Below are 18,628 nucleotides of genomic sequence, written 5' to 3'. Positions count from 1 at the left end.
CCTTATCAGCTGGTCTTGGGAGCTGGTTGGGTTGTTTTTCCAATGGTGCTAATGTGAATGTTTTCTGAGGCTGAGGGTAGATTATTAATTCTTGCTTGGTCTCTTCCCTTGTGCACTGGCAGAATGCACATGATCACTGCTCACCAGTGCTTGCCTTACATTGTTTTCAGTGCCAAAAATCTAGGCTTGGTACATACTTGAGGGTGACCTCTTTGTCATGGATCATTAGATTTCCCTGGTTGGCCTCCATGCATCCAGTGGCATCTTCCAAGAGTGAAAGTTCCATGTAGACACAGCCATAGCTATAACCTGTGTCATACCCCTTCAGATGCAACCCTATTTACAGGCATATCAGTGGTCCAAAAGGCACTCAGAATCTCTTCTTTTGTTGCATTTTTGGGCATCCCAACTAATCAAATAAGCTTGGTAGGGTTTTCTGTACTATAATTCTTTTTTCCCTGGTACCAGGGATTGTACCCAGGAGTGCTTAACTACAGAGCCACATCCCCAACCCTTTTTATTTTTTGAGACAGGGTCTTGCTAAGTTGCTTAGGACCTTGCTAAGTTGCTGAGGCTGGTTTTGAACTTGCAATCCTCCTGTGCCTCAGTCTCCTGAGTCACTGGGATTACAGGTGTGTGCCACTGTGCCCAGCAGTACTATGATCTTGATGCTGAATATCCTATTGGGCATCTTGGGCAGTTTTGCTCTCTGAGCTTTATAATAATGCATAGAACAACAAGGCATTGGCCTCTCACCTTAGCTGGCAGGTGAGCCGTTGGCCTTCACCTTCATTGTACTGTGACAAAAGACACTCTGGCTATCGCCATATATCTGACTTCCTGGTAGCCTGTGATCCACATTGTGGCATTTCATGCTTCTGTAATCAGTGTCTTTCTGGCAGAAATCACCTTTAAATAGACCGGCATCTCAGTTCTGTTGTTCACCTCCAGAAAGTCGTGGATTGTCTTTTTGTTTGTTCTTTGCTTAAAACGTTTAATGACTGCATTTCAAAGGACTCTCTCATAATGCTAAGGACATTTCCCAGGGGACCTCTTGGTGTAATAAAGATGAAGTCTCAGGTGGACAAGAGAAGTCTCCAGACAGTTTGAGGATGAAATATTTCTAACCAGACTGGCCTACCTATGTGACTTGTCTTAGTCCTGAGTTGGACTTTGACTGTTCTGAAAGTCTGATGGAGTCTCATGTTCTACACATTGTTTTTCCTTCTCTTTATTCCTGAGTTCTCAAAATTCTCCTTTCTGAATACCTTTAAAAGCAGGCCTTTCTATTGTATGGTCATGTGTGTATTCTCATTAATTTACATTAATACCAAGAGTATCCTCTATCTTGTATAGAAGACTGACTGTAGTAAAAAATTTTCAGATCCACCAATCTCTGAATTTCTTTCAAGTAAAGGGATTATGACATTTTACTGTGTTCATGAATTTAACTCTAAATCTACTTGCTCCTCTAACATATTTCAGCTCAGTGTCTCTAAAGAAGTTATGAACAGAAATGGGTAGATAGAGATTGATTAGGTTATGTTGTGTGCATGTACAAATATAATGAATCCCACAATTATGACTAATTATAATGCACCAATAAAAATAACAAAAAGTTACCCCCTCAAAAAAAGAGAAATGAGTAAATATCAAAGAAACAAATGAGTAAAAAGTTCTGAGGGAATGGGTTTGCTATGATAAATATGACCTCAAATAGAATGCTCCCCACCTGTCAAATCCAAATCCAAACTAGACACGAGACTGAGTGCCTGTCTGCTTGTTTCATTTATTCCAACCTTTCTCTTTTCCAGAAAGTGTCTCAGCTATGTGGAACCACAAAATTTAACACTTGTCTCAGAATTCCTCCTTCTGGGCTTCTCAGAGGATTCACAAATGCAGCCCATCCTCTTTGGACTGTTCCTGTCCATGTACCTGGTCACAGTACTTGGGAACCTGCTCATCATCCTGGCTGTCAGCTCTGACTCCCACCTCCACACCCCCATGTACTTCTTCCTCTCCAACCTGTCCTTAACTGACATCTGTTTTACCTCCACCACCATCCCGAAGATGATTGTGGACATTCAGATTCACCGCAGAGTTATCTCCTATGTAGGCTGCCTGACACAGATGTCCATTCTTATTCTTTTTGGATGTTTGGATAGTCTGCTTCTGACTGTGATGGCCTATGACCGGTTTGTGGCCATCTGTCACCCGCTGCACTACTCAGTCATCATGAATCCTCACCTTTGTTGCTTGCTGGTTTTGGTGTCTCTTTTCATCAGCATTTTGGACTCTCAAGTGCACTGCTGGATGGTGTCACAGCTGACCTTCTTCTTGAATGTGGAAATACCTCACTTCTTCTGTGACCCTTCTCAGTTATTAAACCTTGCATGTTTTGAAATTCCCACCTATAACATATTCATCTATGTATTTGGTGCCATCTTTGGTGGTATTCCAGTGTCAGGGATCCTTTACTCTTACACTCAAATTGTTTCCTCCATTCTGAAAGTCCCATCAAAAGGTGGGAAATTCAAAGCTTTCTCCACTTGTGGCTCTCATCTGTCAGTAGTTTGCTTATTTTATGGGACAGGTCTTGGGGTATACCTCAGTTCAGCTGTCTCACATTCCCCCAGGAAGGGTGTAGTGGCCTCAGTGATGTACACTATAGTCATTCCTTTGCTCAACCCCTTCTTATACAGCCTGAGGAACAGGGACATCAAGAGGTCCATAAAGGGGTTTCTCAGAAGAAGAGCATGATGTTGACACCTGGCCATCTCTTTTGGTGTTTGTATTGGATAAGCCAGTGAAACCAAACATGTGGAACCCCCAACTCTGCTTCTATAGTTTTTGTAGCTCTCATACTTTTCTATTTTCTCAGTATCTCATATCTGAACATTGCTTCTTTTGGTAGATCTGTAATGGTATTGATGGAGTATTGTGGGATCCTGTCTGCATTAGAGTCACTGCATAACTGAATTCTGTAACATCTGTAGCACCTTTTTTATTTTCATCTATGACTCAAGCATCTTGGAGAAATGTACACATGTTTTTACAAGTCATTTCAATCCTCATCCCTTTCCAGAATTCATGTCTCTTTTCTATACTACTTTTATACTTTTTAGATATATTTAGGCATGTTATGTGTAAGGATAAATGTAACTGGTCCTTAGCCTGGGTGCTGTGGTTTGGATATAGTGCCCCAAAGCTTCATGTGTTGGTAGCTTGGTCCCCAGAGTGATGTAGGAGGTGGTGGAACCTTTGAGCAGTGGAACACTAGAAAGTAAATATGTTTTTGGGGCGTGTTCTTGAAAGGGATTAATGCTGGTCTCAAGGAATGAGTTAGTTCTCATGAGAGTGGTTTGTTATAAAGAACAAGGCTGACCCTTCCCTGCTCTGGGATCCTGCTCACCATGTGATCTTTCCCTTTCTGTGTGTTTCTGATGCCATCTGCTAAAACATGACATGGTCAAGGGAAGCTCTCAACAGAGCTGTTGTCATGCTATTTGAACTTTCTGCCTCTATAACTAAGCTACATAAACCTCTGCTTTATAAAGTGCCCAGCCTCAGGTATTAATTTTTTTTTATGTTGGAGACTGAACCCAGGGGTGCTTTACTACCGACCTATATCCCCAGTTATTTTTTATTTTTTGTTTTGAGACAAGGTCTCACTAAGTTGCTGAGGGTGGCCTCAAATTTGTGATTCTCCTGCCTCAGCCTCTGGAGTCATTGGGATTATAGGTGTGTGTCACTGTGCCCGGCTCAGGTGTTTTGTTACAGCAATAGAAAAACCACTAATACGTAGTGTCTTCATGTTGAGGTCTGTGGTGACTGTGGTGTGGCCTTAGCATGAAGATTTTCATGTCATCCAGGTTGGTTCTAATGTACCATTAAGTTTGAGAACTATTGATCTAACCCTATGATTAGTTCAAAGATGATTAGTGTGTTTGAGTCTTCTACTAGTGAGAATGTACTGAAGATATATTTTTTTTGGTACTGGGAATTTTTTTTGTGCCCAGGCGTGCTTAACCACGGAGCAACACCCCCAGCCCTTTTTATTATTTTACTTACACTCTCACTGAGTTGCTGAGACTGGCTTTGAACTCTCAATTCTCCTGCCTCAGTCTCCTGAGCTGCTGGGATTATAGGTATACTGAAGACCTTAAAGTGATCTGAGTCTACAAGAGGGGAGATTGTTTAAAAAGGTCCACTTAGTAACAGAAAATGTGATTTTTTAAACCAATATTTCTAATATACGTAAATAATATGTTAAAGCATTATTTATATTATTTATTTATATTTATATTGTTTATTCACCTATCTTCTCCTCCTCCAACATATATCTGGTCATCTTTGCTGGTTAATAAAATATCATTACCTTGCCCTACATTTATCATTGTATAACTTATCTTTGCAAATGGAAGCTCTTTTCTTTCATTAGTAACAGTGTTTCTAGGACTTCACTTTTAAACCCTGCTTCTGTACCTCTTCTGTTGGCAAAATCTGTCTTTGATGTTTGGTCTGCATCTATGATAGGGGTATTCATCTTGCTTTTAGGGATGTTGATGCATAGTTTCTGAGGTTGTTATCTGATCTTGACCAACAACTACTTTATTTTTATTTGTCTTTTTGTTACTAAGCTTAGTCATCTACCAACTTCACTCATCAGTAACTTTGATATCAGAGAAGGGAATGCCATTTATGGAGGAAGAAGTCATGCCAGCCAGTGAGAAGAGATATTTCTCATTAAAAATGGGTAAATTAGAGTTCTGATTCACTGGCTATAATGAACTGCAATGAGACACTTTGGTATCTGATCCACTCTGAAACAAAAGTAAGTGAATTATTAAAAAGTCTTGGAATTTGCCAAGGTATTGTTGCCTTATTAATTTATAATTATGGTATACAACACAATAAATTTTAGCCATTTCAAGTACATAATTCAATGGCATTAAATTCTTTCACAATGTTGTGCAACCATCACCACTATCTCCAAACTTTTTACATCTTCCCCATATGAAATTCTGTATCTATTCAACATAATTACCCATTTCTACCTACTCCAGGCCCCTGACAATGACCACTCCATTTCCTGTCTCTATGAATTTGACTACTTTAGGGATATCACATGAGTGGAGTCATACGAAATTTGTCCTTTTGTGACTGGATAATTTTACTCATTGTAATGTCTTCAAGGTTCACCTATATTGTAGCATGTGTCAGAATTTCCAGACTTTCAAGGCTAAATAAAATTCCCCTGTATGTATACACTACCTTTTGTTTATTGATTCACCTGCCAGTGGATACTTGGGTTCTTCCACACTTTGGCTATTGTGTGTATCTCACTTTCTTTATCCATTCATGTGTCAGCAGACATGTTGCTTCAATATGTTGGCTATTGTGAATAATATTGGAGTTAGCATGAAAGTGCAATATTTTATTTCTTGGGATATATACTCAAAAGGAATTGCTAAATCACATGTCTCTATTTATTTTTTGAGGAACCTCCATGTGGAACTCCATAATGGGTATACTAGTTTACTTTCCCACTGGCCATGTACAAGGGTTCTTCTTCTCCATATCCTGCCAACATTTGTTATATTTTGACTTTTTGTTAATAATCATCATAAAAGATGTGAGCTGATATCTCGTGGTTTTGATTTGCATTTATTTGATAATTAGAGATGTTGAATATTTTTCACATACCTGTTTGCCATTTTGTGTCTTCTTTTGAGAAATGTCTATTCAGGCCCTTTGTCTATTTTTAATTGAGTTATTTATTTATTTTTGCTATTGAGTTGTGTTCCTTATGTATTTTATATCTTCTTATCAGATAAATGGTTTGGAAATATTTTCTATTTTGTAGGTTGTCTCTTCACTGATTATTTTCTTTGCTGTGCAAATTGTTTTTAGTTAGATGTAATCCCATTTGCTTGTACTTTAGGCTAATACCCCAAAAACGTCTTCCATGGGGTGCAGTGTCACATACCTGTAATCCCAGCAACTCTGGAGGCTGAGGCAGGTAGATAGTGAGACTCAGCAATTTAGCAAGACCCATCTCAAAATAAAAAATAAAAAGGGCTGGGATGTGGCTTAGGGGTTAAGTGCCCCTGGGTTCAATCCCCAGTACCAAAAACAAACAAAACTGTTTTCCAAGACCAGTGTCAAGGAGTTTTTCTTCTCTGGTTTTCTTCTAGTAGCTTTATAGTTTCAGATTTTATGATTGAATCTTTTAGTTCATTTTGAGGAGATTTTTGTATATGGGGTGAGATAAGTGTCCAGTTTCATTTTTCTACATGTAGTCAGAAGAATCTATCTGGTTTCTCTTTGACCACCTCTTGAGTCCCCCCACCCATTATTCAGTTTAAGTCATAGCTATTCTGTGCCTGAAGTCAACCAGTGTCCAGTGAATTCTCACTTCTGCTTAATTAGAAAGACTCGTGTAACTCTGGAATACACTTGCATTATACGTGTTCATGTTCATAGTTCTTGAAGACTTCAATAAATGTGTTCTTCACCTATGATGAGTATTTATATAGTTGATAAAGTGAAATTTATGAGAATTATGGTGTATTGCTTTTGATTTGTATTTCTCTGATAATTAGAGGTTATATACAACCCTAACCATGCAGCCCTCTTGATTTAGAAATATGTGTTCTGAGAATAGAGAGATTAGTTTGTCATTAACTGACATGAGGAAAACTCAAATCTATACCTAACTAAAATGGATATACAAGAAAGGATGCTGTATATTTGTGTGGGCAAATGGCAGAGAGTAATTTTGGGAGAACAGGTGACCACATGGCATGTGTTTAGAGGTTAGTTGGGAAGTGAGAGATTGAATATTGAGAAAATTTAGAATGCTGGGTCAGTAACAAAAAATATAATATCAAGTTGAAATCCTGATGCGTAGATTCCTCAAAATGTAATACCAAATTGAAATCATGATGGGTAGATTCCTTCTGTAATTTCAATTTGATATTGCTCCCAAAAACCGAGGTTAGATAATACTGTATATGAAAATTAGAGATGATATATGCTCATCATATATCTAAAGATTCCATTTGTTCTTTTGAGAAATTTGCTCTTTTCCTGATTACCCATCACATGATGAATGTCCTTAAGGCAATAAAAAGACCACCTCTGTGTATTAATCTTTTGGATGGAGAAACCCAGAAGAGGGAAGTCATAGACACAGAAAGAGCCATAGTAGTTGCCAGGGGCTGGAGGTGGAGGAGTAGGGTGAGTTATTATTTGATAGAAATAGAAGTTATATTTAGGAGATCAAAAGCCTGGGAAATGGACAGTGGTGCTGCTGCATGGCATGTGAATGCACACGGTGCCACTGAACTGTGCACTGAAAACTCGTTACAATGGCACGTTTTGTTATTTATATTTTACCACAATATAATTAATAAAAAGTGCAGAAAACACTTGTAATATTTAAAAAGTAGATTCTGAGATCTTTCCTTGAAGATTTTTTTTTTTTTGAGGTTTCCAAGGCCCTTTTATTAGGGGAAGGTCCCTTTATAGCACAAGGCTTCACATATGTATTGACAACAAATTAGTTCCTAAAAATTGGGGAGGAAAAAGGGGAAAACAAAACAGATGTACTTCTTATATGTTTAACATAAATTAAAAAAATTTATAAAACCATCACCTTTCTTAGAGAATAAATGCAGATGAATTATGATTGCACCTCCAGGTTTAAGTTGTTTGAATTGTTTTTGTTTTGTTTTCCAATAATAAATAAATAAGACTTGTGCATGAGTTTGGGGTCCACCTGTGCAGCAACAGGACTCTGACATCACGGGGATTTCTTCCCTTGGCCGCTCTGGTGTGCGAAGTTTGGGTGTGCAGGGGTTACTGAGTTCACTGACCCATCAGGTTTTGTGCAATCTCTTCTGGGTGGCATTCGCTCATTAATTCGGTCCAGACCTCGGGCTTCTTCAAAACTTCGAATCTTGTGCTGAAGTGAAAACCCACTGATGGCTTCCCGGGCCTCTACCGCTTCTACTGTGGCAGTCTGAATGGTCTGCTTTCCTCCTGAAAGGACACCCAGCGAGAGGGTGCCTGTGGGAGTGAGGCCCTTGAGAGTCAGCACACTCTCACTCTCTTCCCGAAGAATTGAAAAGACTCGGGCCATCTTTCCAATAGCTCTGATCTTATTCCTTATGATCTCTTTTCGAACCGTAGCACCTCCTCCTTCTTCATCAGAAATCAATTCATCTTTGGAGCATATGTTGAGGATGTTCACCAGCATCTCTGTAACTTTTTCCCCCACAAAAGGTAAAGACCATGTAAAAACATCCATAAAGTTTGGAAGCCAGTAGGGATGTGGAGAACAGTTAAACTGCCTGATATTCATGACATTGTTTTCATATTTCAACACTGCAGCTTTATTGTTATAGACATCTAGGTAATTGGGGGCAGAGAAAATTGTAATAAGTGATGGAAAGCCGGTTGTTTGGCTCTTCCTGTACATTTGATACCCAGCATCTTGAGCTTCGTGGGCTCTGATTATTGATAATAAATTGTTGTTCTGTAAAAATTCACAAACTGCAGGATAACTGAAAAAATAAGAGCACCCTCGGACAGTGTTGTGTGTATAGTGCTCCAAGGTCTTTTCATTGCCATAATCCTCGGAGGGATCAGACCAAAGCAGGTCACACACTGGCCCAAAGGCAGGAGGTTCAATAAACCTGTCTAATTTTCTAATGTCATCTAAACAAGTAATTTCAGGTGACATTCCTCCATGTACACAGAGAAACTGCTGGTTTAAGAGTGCTGCAAGAGGAAGACAGTCAAATGTGTCCATACATGCATCATACACCTGTTCTGAATATTTGATTCGACATTCCTGTTTGAAGGTGAAATATTCTGTAAGATGCCTGCATTCATGATTTCCTCGAAGCAGAAGCAATGTTTTGGGATGGTTAATCTTTAAACTCCATAAATACAGCACACACTCTATACTGAAATAGCCTCTGTCCACATAGTCACCCAGAAAGAGGTAGCGTGAGTTACTTGGTGATCCCCCTACTTCAAACAACTTCATCAGGTCAAAGAACTGTCCATGAACATCACCACACACAGTGATTGGAGAATCCACTTCTATCATGGTATTCTCTTGTCTCAGAATGGCGGCCCCATCGTTAATTATCTTCAAGGCTACTTCCTCTTCCACTCGGCCTTCCTTTACCAAATGGTTTTTCAAAATATCAACTTTAGGTTTCCCATTCTCAAACACTTCCTTCAAAGTAAGCCGTTTGGTTGGAGGAAAGGGAACAGCTTTGATGACGCGATCGGTGGTGGAGAACTGTGCGTGCCTCCCGGACATGGTCCCCCGGCCTCCTCCCGGCTCCCGGAGACGGCCGGACGTGCGCCTCCGCCTCGCCACCTTCCTCTCAGGCGCTCTCCGCTCCCGGGGCCGTCAGCCCGCCGCGCCCGGCCCGACCAGGGCGGCCCCAACCAGGAGGACCGGCCTCCGGCTGCACCGATAGGCTGCGGGCGCACCGGCCGCTCCCTCCTGCGGCGCCCGCGGCTAGAGCGCCGGCGACCGCGGCGGAGCGGGGCAACCGGAGCGACCTCCTTGAAGATATTGACAAGGTAAGTCTTGGATAGAGTGGGATGTTATATATTAGCAAAGCCCCAGGAGATACTTTTGAGAAACCTAAATCCTGGGGCAGTGTTTCTCAAAAGAATGTCTTGGGGAATATAACAATTGAAACTTGCCCAAGATGCAAATCATCAGATTCAAAGTTAGACCTACTGAGACAGAAACTGGTGGTGAGCGGGTCTCAGCACTTTTGCATTTAAGCAAGTCCTCATGGTCATCCTGGTACAGGCCAACTTTTAAGAATTCCTACCCTAGTGAATCCTGGGACCCTTTGCTACGCAATCATCTGCCTGACTAGGAAACCATTAAGTCAGAAAACAGTGACATTTGTTACCAAGAGGCAATCTAGTAAGACTAGTGACTCTTCCCAGAGGAGAGGAACACAGGAGAGAGGAATCCTCATGGACCCACAGTTAGTCTCTCTGGAATAAGGAATTGATGAGTTAGAGACTTCTTCCTGTGTATTCCTGCCCTTAAGGAGCCAAACTGATCAAGGAAGGAACAGACCATTGATCAATTTGTTTAATAAACTTCAATGGGGATATAGCCCCCAGAGTGCAACTTGTAAGTCATCAGCTTATAGTCACCAAGGCCTTTAAGTGCCAGGCTCAAGACATTTATGCCTTCTGAAGAAATCAACCAGGCTTTATACCATATACCTGGCTCTGTCTCTCTGCTCTTTAAGTGACAAATCTTCTGTCTTCATCAGAGAAAACAGTTCAAGGAATTTGGTCCCGTTGTGGATTCATGCTGCCAAGCCTTCATAGACTAGTAAGTGTTGAGGGAAAACAGATGATATTCATGGAGAGGGAACTCTCAAAGATATTTGGTTGGAAAGTAGAATGACTAGACTAGTTGCTTAAAGTTGCCTTTGTGCAGTGAAGTTTCACTGTGATTATGTATGATTTGGGTGGACAGCTGAGGAGATTATGGGGAGGGCTAGTCCTTGTTGGCCTCCAGGGCACTCTGACATCACAGAATTGCTGTGGACCACACAGTTCAGTGATGTAGTTACTGGTCTGAGTTTTACAAATGAATGCCTCAGGGTATTGATGGAGTTGTAGGTGCTTTATAGTAAAGTCTTGGTCTTTTCTACTCCTTTCCTCTTGTTGTCTGACCCAAGAACTCCAAAGTCTCCATTCTTCCTTAGCCTAGAAACAAGCCTTTCTGAATTCTGCTGTCACTGTCCCTTGCTTGGGAACACCCCTGTTTCTCCTGACAGACATGTCTTTCTTTCCCACTTCACCTGTACCCATGGTTCTTAGCAGACACACTTCAGGGAGAAGAATCTACTTGTTTTCATCAAAGCACTTTCTTTGTAAAACCTGAGTGTTTGTAGACTGCCTATCTTTTTCTCAGGGGATATAATACACAGCTGAAAGGAGATTCTAGCTTCAGAGGTCAACCCTCTCATTAACCATTTCTCAAATCAGCAGAGGTCACAAGAATATTTTGGAGTATTCTCCTATCTGGTGCTCATTAATTTCTTGTAGAAGACTGAAATCACACCAGGATGTTCTCATAGGTGTCTGCATGGATGGGGCAATGCTTGCCTTAGCAATGGGGAGGAGAGGCGGGGCATTTTCCCAGTACTGCTCTTTCCCTCTCTATGTTCTGAAGCTCCTGTAACCACACAGAGGAGGGAATGTCATCATCCATTTGCCTTTATTGCTGTCTTTGGGAAAGTGGTGTTTGAGGAGAGAACACAGAGAGGGGGTTTCCTTAGTCAGAGATGGAAAGTATTCAGTATACCACATGCCAAGTGAAAGGACAAATATAAACACTGAGGAACTTCCAAGAGGGGAATGGAAATGATGACTCTCCTTCTCTATAATCCCACCAGAACAACTGTTGGGACAATTAATCCTTTGTGAATCTCATATAAATGTGTGATTCCTCTATTTATACTTCCACCTTTTGTTTTCATTGTAAAAGAGGAGAGAAACCCAGGGACATGTATGTAGTTGACGCAGATAAAGCCTGTGGAGAGGAAGTTGCTGGTGCTTCCATGGGAAAGGATTCCTGGTGAAAGAGAAAGTAGAAAGGCAAGAAAGGATGAGTTACACTTTTGGGAGTTGGGATGTACTAACTTGGGATGAGGGCCTGGTTATTTAATGAGTGAAAACATATTCCTCTTCTCTTTCCCTTTCCTCCTTTGAAAAACTGATTCCTTTTATCACATCTCTGTATATTAACTCTCTTGAGGGTAAAGGCCGCTGAAGATTTTGGAGTAACAGACACCCAGGTTATATTAGATGAGATACAGCAATGGAAAAAAATTGTTTGCTAATCTATTCATTAATTTAGCCCCAAACAATATGAGTTATCCTCTATGTCAAGAAATCAGTTGGAATTGAGGATGGATGGGATTGGGAATAGCTTAAACAGGGGAGAACTCTGCCAAGTATAGAAATACAGGAAGAAATTAAGAGGGAGGAGCTTTTGAAAATTGTGGCTATATAAGAGAATCTGTCCCATTTTGACAAAGGGAAGCTTTTCAGTTTGTTCAGAATTTAGAGTAGCAGTTGAGAAGTGCTGAGAAATGAGGCTGTAGGGTCAGAGTAGATCCATGATAGATCAGGAATTCCAGATATTTTCAGAAAGTAACTAGTCTGAAAGAAATTCATGTGTTGAAATCCTAACCCTCAAAGCCACAGTGTTAGGAAGTGGGACCTCTTGGGAGCTAATTAGGTCTTGAGGGTGAGGCTTCATGAATGGGATCAGTGTCCGTATAGAATAGGCCCAAAGGAGCTTTCACCCTCTTCTGCCATGTAAGGATACACCAAGATGGTACCATCTATGAACCAAAAAATGGGTTCCCCTCAGACACTGAGTTTATCAGTGCTTTGATGGTGAACTTCCCAGTCATCAGAACAGTGAGAAGAAATAAATTTCTGTTGTTTATTAACACCCAGTTGTGATACTGAGGTATTTTGTGGTATCATCCTGAACAGCATCAGAAAGACATCTAAAAATTTCAGGCATGAAAATGAAATGACCAGTTTTTCATTTTAGAAATATTGGTTAGGAGTCTGTGTGGGGAATTGAAAGTGATGCTGACTACCAGGTAAGGAGTCCTTGCAATAGATGTAGTAGGAAACAATATCATTTTCCTTTTCTCCAATGCTGTTGATGACATTAACAAGCACAGTGCACTCCAGTAACACCCCAGAGTCTTGGTTACTTCCTACATGCTCTTTCCTAGTCTTTCAATAAAATACATCAGAATGCCTGAAAGTTTGAAAGCCACACTTATTGGTGATGAAGTGAGCTTTTATGAAATTCCATAGTTTAAAGATAAGTCTTGACGATTTGCTATCTACTGAGTAGAACCAAACTGAATGGTTGCACACTGTTCCTAAAGTGTCAGAACAATGCTGCTCACTCATAGTTAAACAACTACTTATGATGTGGACTGTTTAAAAAAAATCACTCCAGAGATACTCTCTGCTTTGGTCTGCTATAGCTTAGAAGACTGGCAGTGATGATAGCTAATGGCAGTATTTCTGCCTTATCATTGGGTGAAGTATAGAATAGCATTTTCAAAAATATGGTTGAACATCCAGGAACAGAGTGAATCCATTATTGATATAGGATGCAACATTTGGGTGTACATGGGTTCTGCATCTGTGGATTCCACCAATCACAGATAGAATATGCTTGAAAAAAATTTCATCTGTACCGAAAGTGTATATTTTTTGGGTCATCATTCTTTAAACAATACAGTATAGCAACTATTTATACAGAATGTTATAAGTAATTTTACAAGTAATCTAGAAGTAATTTAAAGACTACAAGGGGATCTCATATGTTAAATATGTGAATACCATACCATTTTTATAAGGGACTTGAGCATCTTAGATTTTGGTATGCATGGAGGTCTTGGAACGAATGTCCTTCAGATACTGAGAGATGACTATATTTAAAAGGAGGCAAAAGAGAACACTAAAAATAATTTAATGATTTTATTCTTTTCCAGAACATAGGGCCTAGCATTCCTCTGCCTGGAGGTGCTGGAACTTCAGACCTGGAGGGGAAAGAAGGTAAGTGGGCACTTAGAGTGCTATTCTAAGCATTGCTTTAGATGTGAGTGCCGTATCTGACCCCCTTCCTTTCAGGCTCCTGTATATATATTCTGGTGCAATTTTCCTCTGTTGCCAATATTTAATGAACATCAAAGAAGGTATCACTAAAAATTCTCTCTGTGCTGGGTGTGGTGGTGTGAGGCTGTGAAGTGGTGAGGAGACTATGAGGCAGGAGAATCACAAGTTTGAGGCAGCCTGGTCAACTTATTGAGAACTTGTCTCAAAATAAAAATAAAAAGGGCCAGGGTTGTAGCTCAGTGTTAGCGTGTGTGAGGCCCTGTGTTTGATCCCTGATACAAGCAAACAAAACAAGACAGAACAAAAACAATAAAAAAACCCAAACAATAACAACAACTACCCATTCCAAAACTCCAGAAACCAAAATGAAAAAACCAAACCAAAAAACCCCACTTCCCTTTGTGACCTTTTTTGTGTCTTTTTTCATGGCATTGCAATGGTTTAAACCTTGATAATTGTGTTTTCCCTTGACCATTTGACCAAATGGTCACCATTTATTATTACATAGGTGAAGATCACCTATGTAATATCATGTGACAAATATTCAGAAAGCACTTGTTTCTGTAGAATGTTGATGGTCACAAGTACACTATGTACTAGGCTTGTGTCAACATGGTTTATTATTTGTTGAAAACATTTTCTCTTTCTCCCTCCTTCCCTCTCTCCCTTCCTTTCTCTTAACCTCCTCTTCTTTCTTCCTTTCCCTCAGAAAGTGAACTCCTACTCATCCTGCATTATTTTGTTCAAATATTTCCCCTCCTCTCAAATTTTCTCACTGTTCAAACAAAGTCATATGACCCTCCACTGAGTCCCAGTCCTGCTACATACAAGAAAGATGACTCAGAATTTTCTTTAGGTCACTGAGCCCCATATATGTTGGAGCAAGTGTGGATCATTTTAACCCTAAGATCTAAAATCCCTCCTAACTCTCTGTAGTTATTGATTCTAAGATAAAGGAACTGGGTGAGTATCCCAGAGGCCAATGGACATGGATTGGTTAATATCATGAAATGTTGCCTATAATGAATGACAAAATGTAGGTTTCATAAGTTCTGTAATATTAAGGTAGCATGCCCATTTTTTTACCTCAGGAAATACAGAAGCAAGATAGTGTAGAGCCTGACTGGTGTCTATTTCATGTTCTTTCTCTTTAATTGTTTAGCTGATGTATCAACAACATGGGACCAGGAAATCAAACAAACGCTTTAGAATTTTTACTCCTGGGATTTTCCCAAGACTCAGAGCATCAACTGATGCTATTTGGATTGTTCCTGTCCATGTTTATAGTCACCATGCTTGGGAACTTGTTCATCATCTTAGCCATTGTCTCTGATTCCCATCTTCATACACCCATGTACTTCTTTCTCTTCAACCTGTCCTTTGCTGACATTGGTTTCATCTCTACAACCATCCCAAAGATGCTGGTGAACATCCAGACACAGAGCAAATCCATCAGCTATGCAGGCTGCATCACCCAGATGTACTTTTTTATGGTTTTTGGAGGCATGGATACGTTCCTTCTCACTGTGATGGCTTATGACCGGTTTGTGGCCATCTGTCACCCCCTACACTATCCAGTCATCATGAACTCCCATCTGTGTGGCCTGCTGGTTGTTACATCCTGGTTTATCAGCCTGTCATATTCTCTGATCCAGAGTCTGTTGATGCTGCGTCTGTCCTTCTGTACCAGTTGGGAAATTCAACACTTTTACTGTGAACTTGCTCAGGCCCTCACACTAGCCTGTTCAGACACACTGGTCAATCACATAGTACTCTACATAGTGACTGGCCTTCTTGGTTTTGTTCCCTTTTCAGGGATCCTCTTCTCCTATACCCGGATTGTCTCTTCTATCCTGAGAATCCCATCAACATATGGAAAATATAAAGCTTTTTCTACTTGTGGGTCTCATCTCTCTGTGGTTTCTTTATTCTATGGGACAGGTCTTGGTGTGTACCTCAGTTCTGATGCATCATCATCTTCCTGGAAGGGCATGGTGACCTCAGTAATATATACTGTGGTCACCCCCATGCTGAACCCCTTCATCTACAGCTTGAGGAACACAGACATTAAGAGTGCCCTGAAGAAACTTCTTGGCAGAACATTCTATGTGCAGTGATGGGAACACTGGTCTTGGGCTTTTGAGCTGGCAAAAGTACCAGCAGAGTGAGGGCGGGTATGAAAAATGGTAGAATGAGACATCATCACCCTGTGTACATGTATGATTACAGGAATGGTGTGAATCTACATCATGCACAACCATTGAAATGAAAAGTTGTACCCCATTTGTGTACAATGAATCAAAAGGCAGTCTGTAAAAAATAAAAAAAAGAAATTCTGCCTCTAAATCATATAGGATTTTGCTCCTCGCCCACTCTGTTTCTGTGTCTTTGATCAAGATTTCCCTGAATACTTTGAGACTTTCATGGTGATCACTGAGTTGCCCTCAGCTGCATTCCCCACCTCCCTCCTTTTACATCACCGCATCTCAGCTTGATGTTTGCATTCCTGTCGGTCTATACAGCCATTCAAGAATCAACTCAGAAACTCTTGGATTGAACATTAAATAGTTCATTTTTACCAAAGATTGTTAGTTCTTATCAAATTGATTCATTTGACAATATTTAGTGTACCAGAATATTCTAGGTGCTAAGGGTATAGCAGTGAAAAAAATTCTTACCCTTTTAGTGCTTAAGTCCATGTTCAGGCATATAATACCCAGTGAACAAAAAGAGATTACTATTCTGGGCATGGTGGTGCATACTTGTAATCCCAGCTACTCAGGAGGCTGAGGCAGGAGAGTTGCAAGCTTGAGGCCTGCCTGGAAAACTTAGTGAAACCCTGTCTCTCAATAAAAAATGAAAAAGGATTGGGGATGTAGCTTAGTGTTAGAACATCCCTAGGTTCAATCCCCAAAAGGAAAAAAAAAAAGACTACTAATTAGTGTCATGTAAGAAATCTGGACTACTGGTATGCACAGAATCTGTACGAAAGCCCCGAGTGGAGCTCAGATTATAAATTACAGCAAAAGCTTGTGATTATTAACCCATAATGACCACTGGAATTTTAGTCCTAAAATTTTTCCATTTGAGAGATAATTACTGTCTTGCTAGTAGATATTAATTGAAATGGTCTGCTGTGGTCTTAAGATTTATCCACCTACCAATTCATATGATGAAGCCTTATCACCAATGTGATGGTATTAGAAAGCTGAACTATTAGGAAGTTATTATAGTATGAGTGGTGCCCTCATGATGCTCTTATAAAAGAGTCCCCAAGGGAATTGTCTTGCCTTTTCCACCATGTAAGGGCACAGTAAGAAGACACCATCTGTGAAAGGGACCCTGATCAGAGATGAAATCTGTAATTCTTTGATATTAGACCTCTGGTCTCCAGAACTGTGAGAAATAAGATCCTATTGATTATAAGCTACCTAGTGTATGGTATTCTTTATAGCACCCTGAAAAGACTAAGACACTATCCCTAAGGCTAAAGGGCTTCAAATAACACTGAAACCTGAAATAGCCATAATGTTTTAGGTAATGTTAGAGAAATGCACAAATGGGGAGGGGAGTACCTAGAAAAGTTCCATAATGAAATGGAAATAGTTTATATGGGAACATATTACTGGAGAAACGCAGGAAGGTACTTGTGAGCAGGTAACCTTGGCAATAATACAAGAAAATGTTTACTTCCATTGTCACTTGGGCAGTGCTCTCTATGGATAGCTCTAACCTGATGAACTACTTGGTTTATGGATGGCAGTGCCAAGCTGAACAGATGGTAGGCTGCCACTCGATTGAAGAAGATAGAGACAAATCATCTCAGTGAGCTGAGATGCATGTTGTTTGCCCATCTGTTTGTGTTTTGACTACCTCATGGGTGTTGGCGAATGGCTGGGCTATGTGGGGCAAAAAATCACTGGGAAACTGACCTCTTAAAGGTATGTTTATATGGGGCATGATCCTGGGAAGTCCCTGTGGAGATTTAAGAGAGGTAGTAGTGTAGGACATGTTGGTGCTGATCAGAAATCCTTTTCCAGGAGTGGAAGATGATTGGAACCAGCAAGTAGATGTCCTTGTATGCTCCACTGATGTGTCTGCCTGAGTCCATGAGATGAGTGGTGTTGGAGGAGTTATGGTTTAGATGTGATGTCCCCCAAAATCTCACAAGAAGGTTTGGAGGATAAATGATTGGGTTATAGCCTTGACCTAACCAGTGAATTGATTCCTGATGGGATTAACTGAGTGGTAACTGGAGGCAGGTAGGGTATGGCTGGAGGAAGTAATTCATTGTGGTGTGTGGCTATGGGGTATATATTTTGTATCTGGAGAGTGAAGTCTCTCTCTCTCTCTGATTCCTGATCACCATGTGAGCTGTTTCCCTTGACCACACTCTTCCTCCATGATGTCCTGCCTCACCTTGAGCCCCGAGGAATAGAGCCTGCTGTCTATGAATTGAGACCTCTGAAACTGTGAGCCCTTAAATGAGCTTTTCCTTCTATAAAATTGTTCTGGTCAGGTCTTTTTAGTCACAGCAGTGAAAAAACTGACTAAAATAGAAATTAGTACCAAGGAGTGGGGTTGTTGCTGTGACTAACCTGACCATGTGGTTGATAAGTTTTTGGAGCATTTTGGAATTGGTAGGAGGAATTTTGAGTTGTTTAGCAATGTAAGCTGGAAATGCTTTAGGTTGTTATAAGCAGAGCTTAATGGTTGATTCTGGTGGGAGCTCAGGAGACCAGAATGCCAATCGGACTGTGAACAGTGAAGACAGGGCTTAAGAGGGTTTAGAGGAAAAAGAGGACACTATTGGTAAATGGACTAGAGGTCATTCCTGTTATGTTCTGGCTAAGAAGATATCTACATTTTGCCTGCATCCTGAGACTTTTTGTGAGGCTTATTTTAA

The 18,628-nt window shown here is 40.5% G+C and overlaps 2 protein-coding genes across 2 annotated transcripts; one reads left to right on the top strand and one right to left on the bottom strand.

Annotated features, from left to right (window-relative positions):
* Positions 1-1,591: 1,591 nt before the first annotated feature.
* Positions 1,592-16,048, top strand: LOC306646161 (olfactory receptor 7D4-like). The gene is made up of 2 exons (XM_079114614.1): positions 1,592-2,070; positions 15,141-16,048. The coding sequence occupies exons 1-2, from the start codon at positions 1,897-1,899 to the stop codon at positions 15,837-15,839; spliced, it is 873 nt and encodes a 290-aa protein (XP_078970740.1). The 5' UTR covers positions 1,592-1,896; the 3' UTR covers positions 15,840-16,048.
* LOC306646092 (serine/threonine-protein phosphatase 2B catalytic subunit gamma isoform-like) lies at positions 7,489-9,524 on the bottom strand. Its single transcript, XM_079114558.1, has one exon. The coding sequence runs from the start codon at positions 9,338-9,340 to the stop codon at positions 7,808-7,810; it is 1,533 nt and encodes a 510-aa protein (XP_078970684.1). The 5' UTR covers positions 9,341-9,524; the 3' UTR covers positions 7,489-7,807.
* Positions 16,049-18,628: the final 2,580 nt, after the last annotated feature.

Source organism: Sciurus vulgaris, assembly GCF_902686455.1.
Source record: "Sciurus vulgaris genome assembly, chromosome: 16".
NCBI lineage: Eukaryota > Metazoa > Chordata > Mammalia > Rodentia > Sciuridae > Sciurus > Sciurus vulgaris.
The sequence above is the reverse complement of the archived record's forward strand: the minus strand, read 5'-3'. Positions and strand labels throughout refer to the sequence as shown.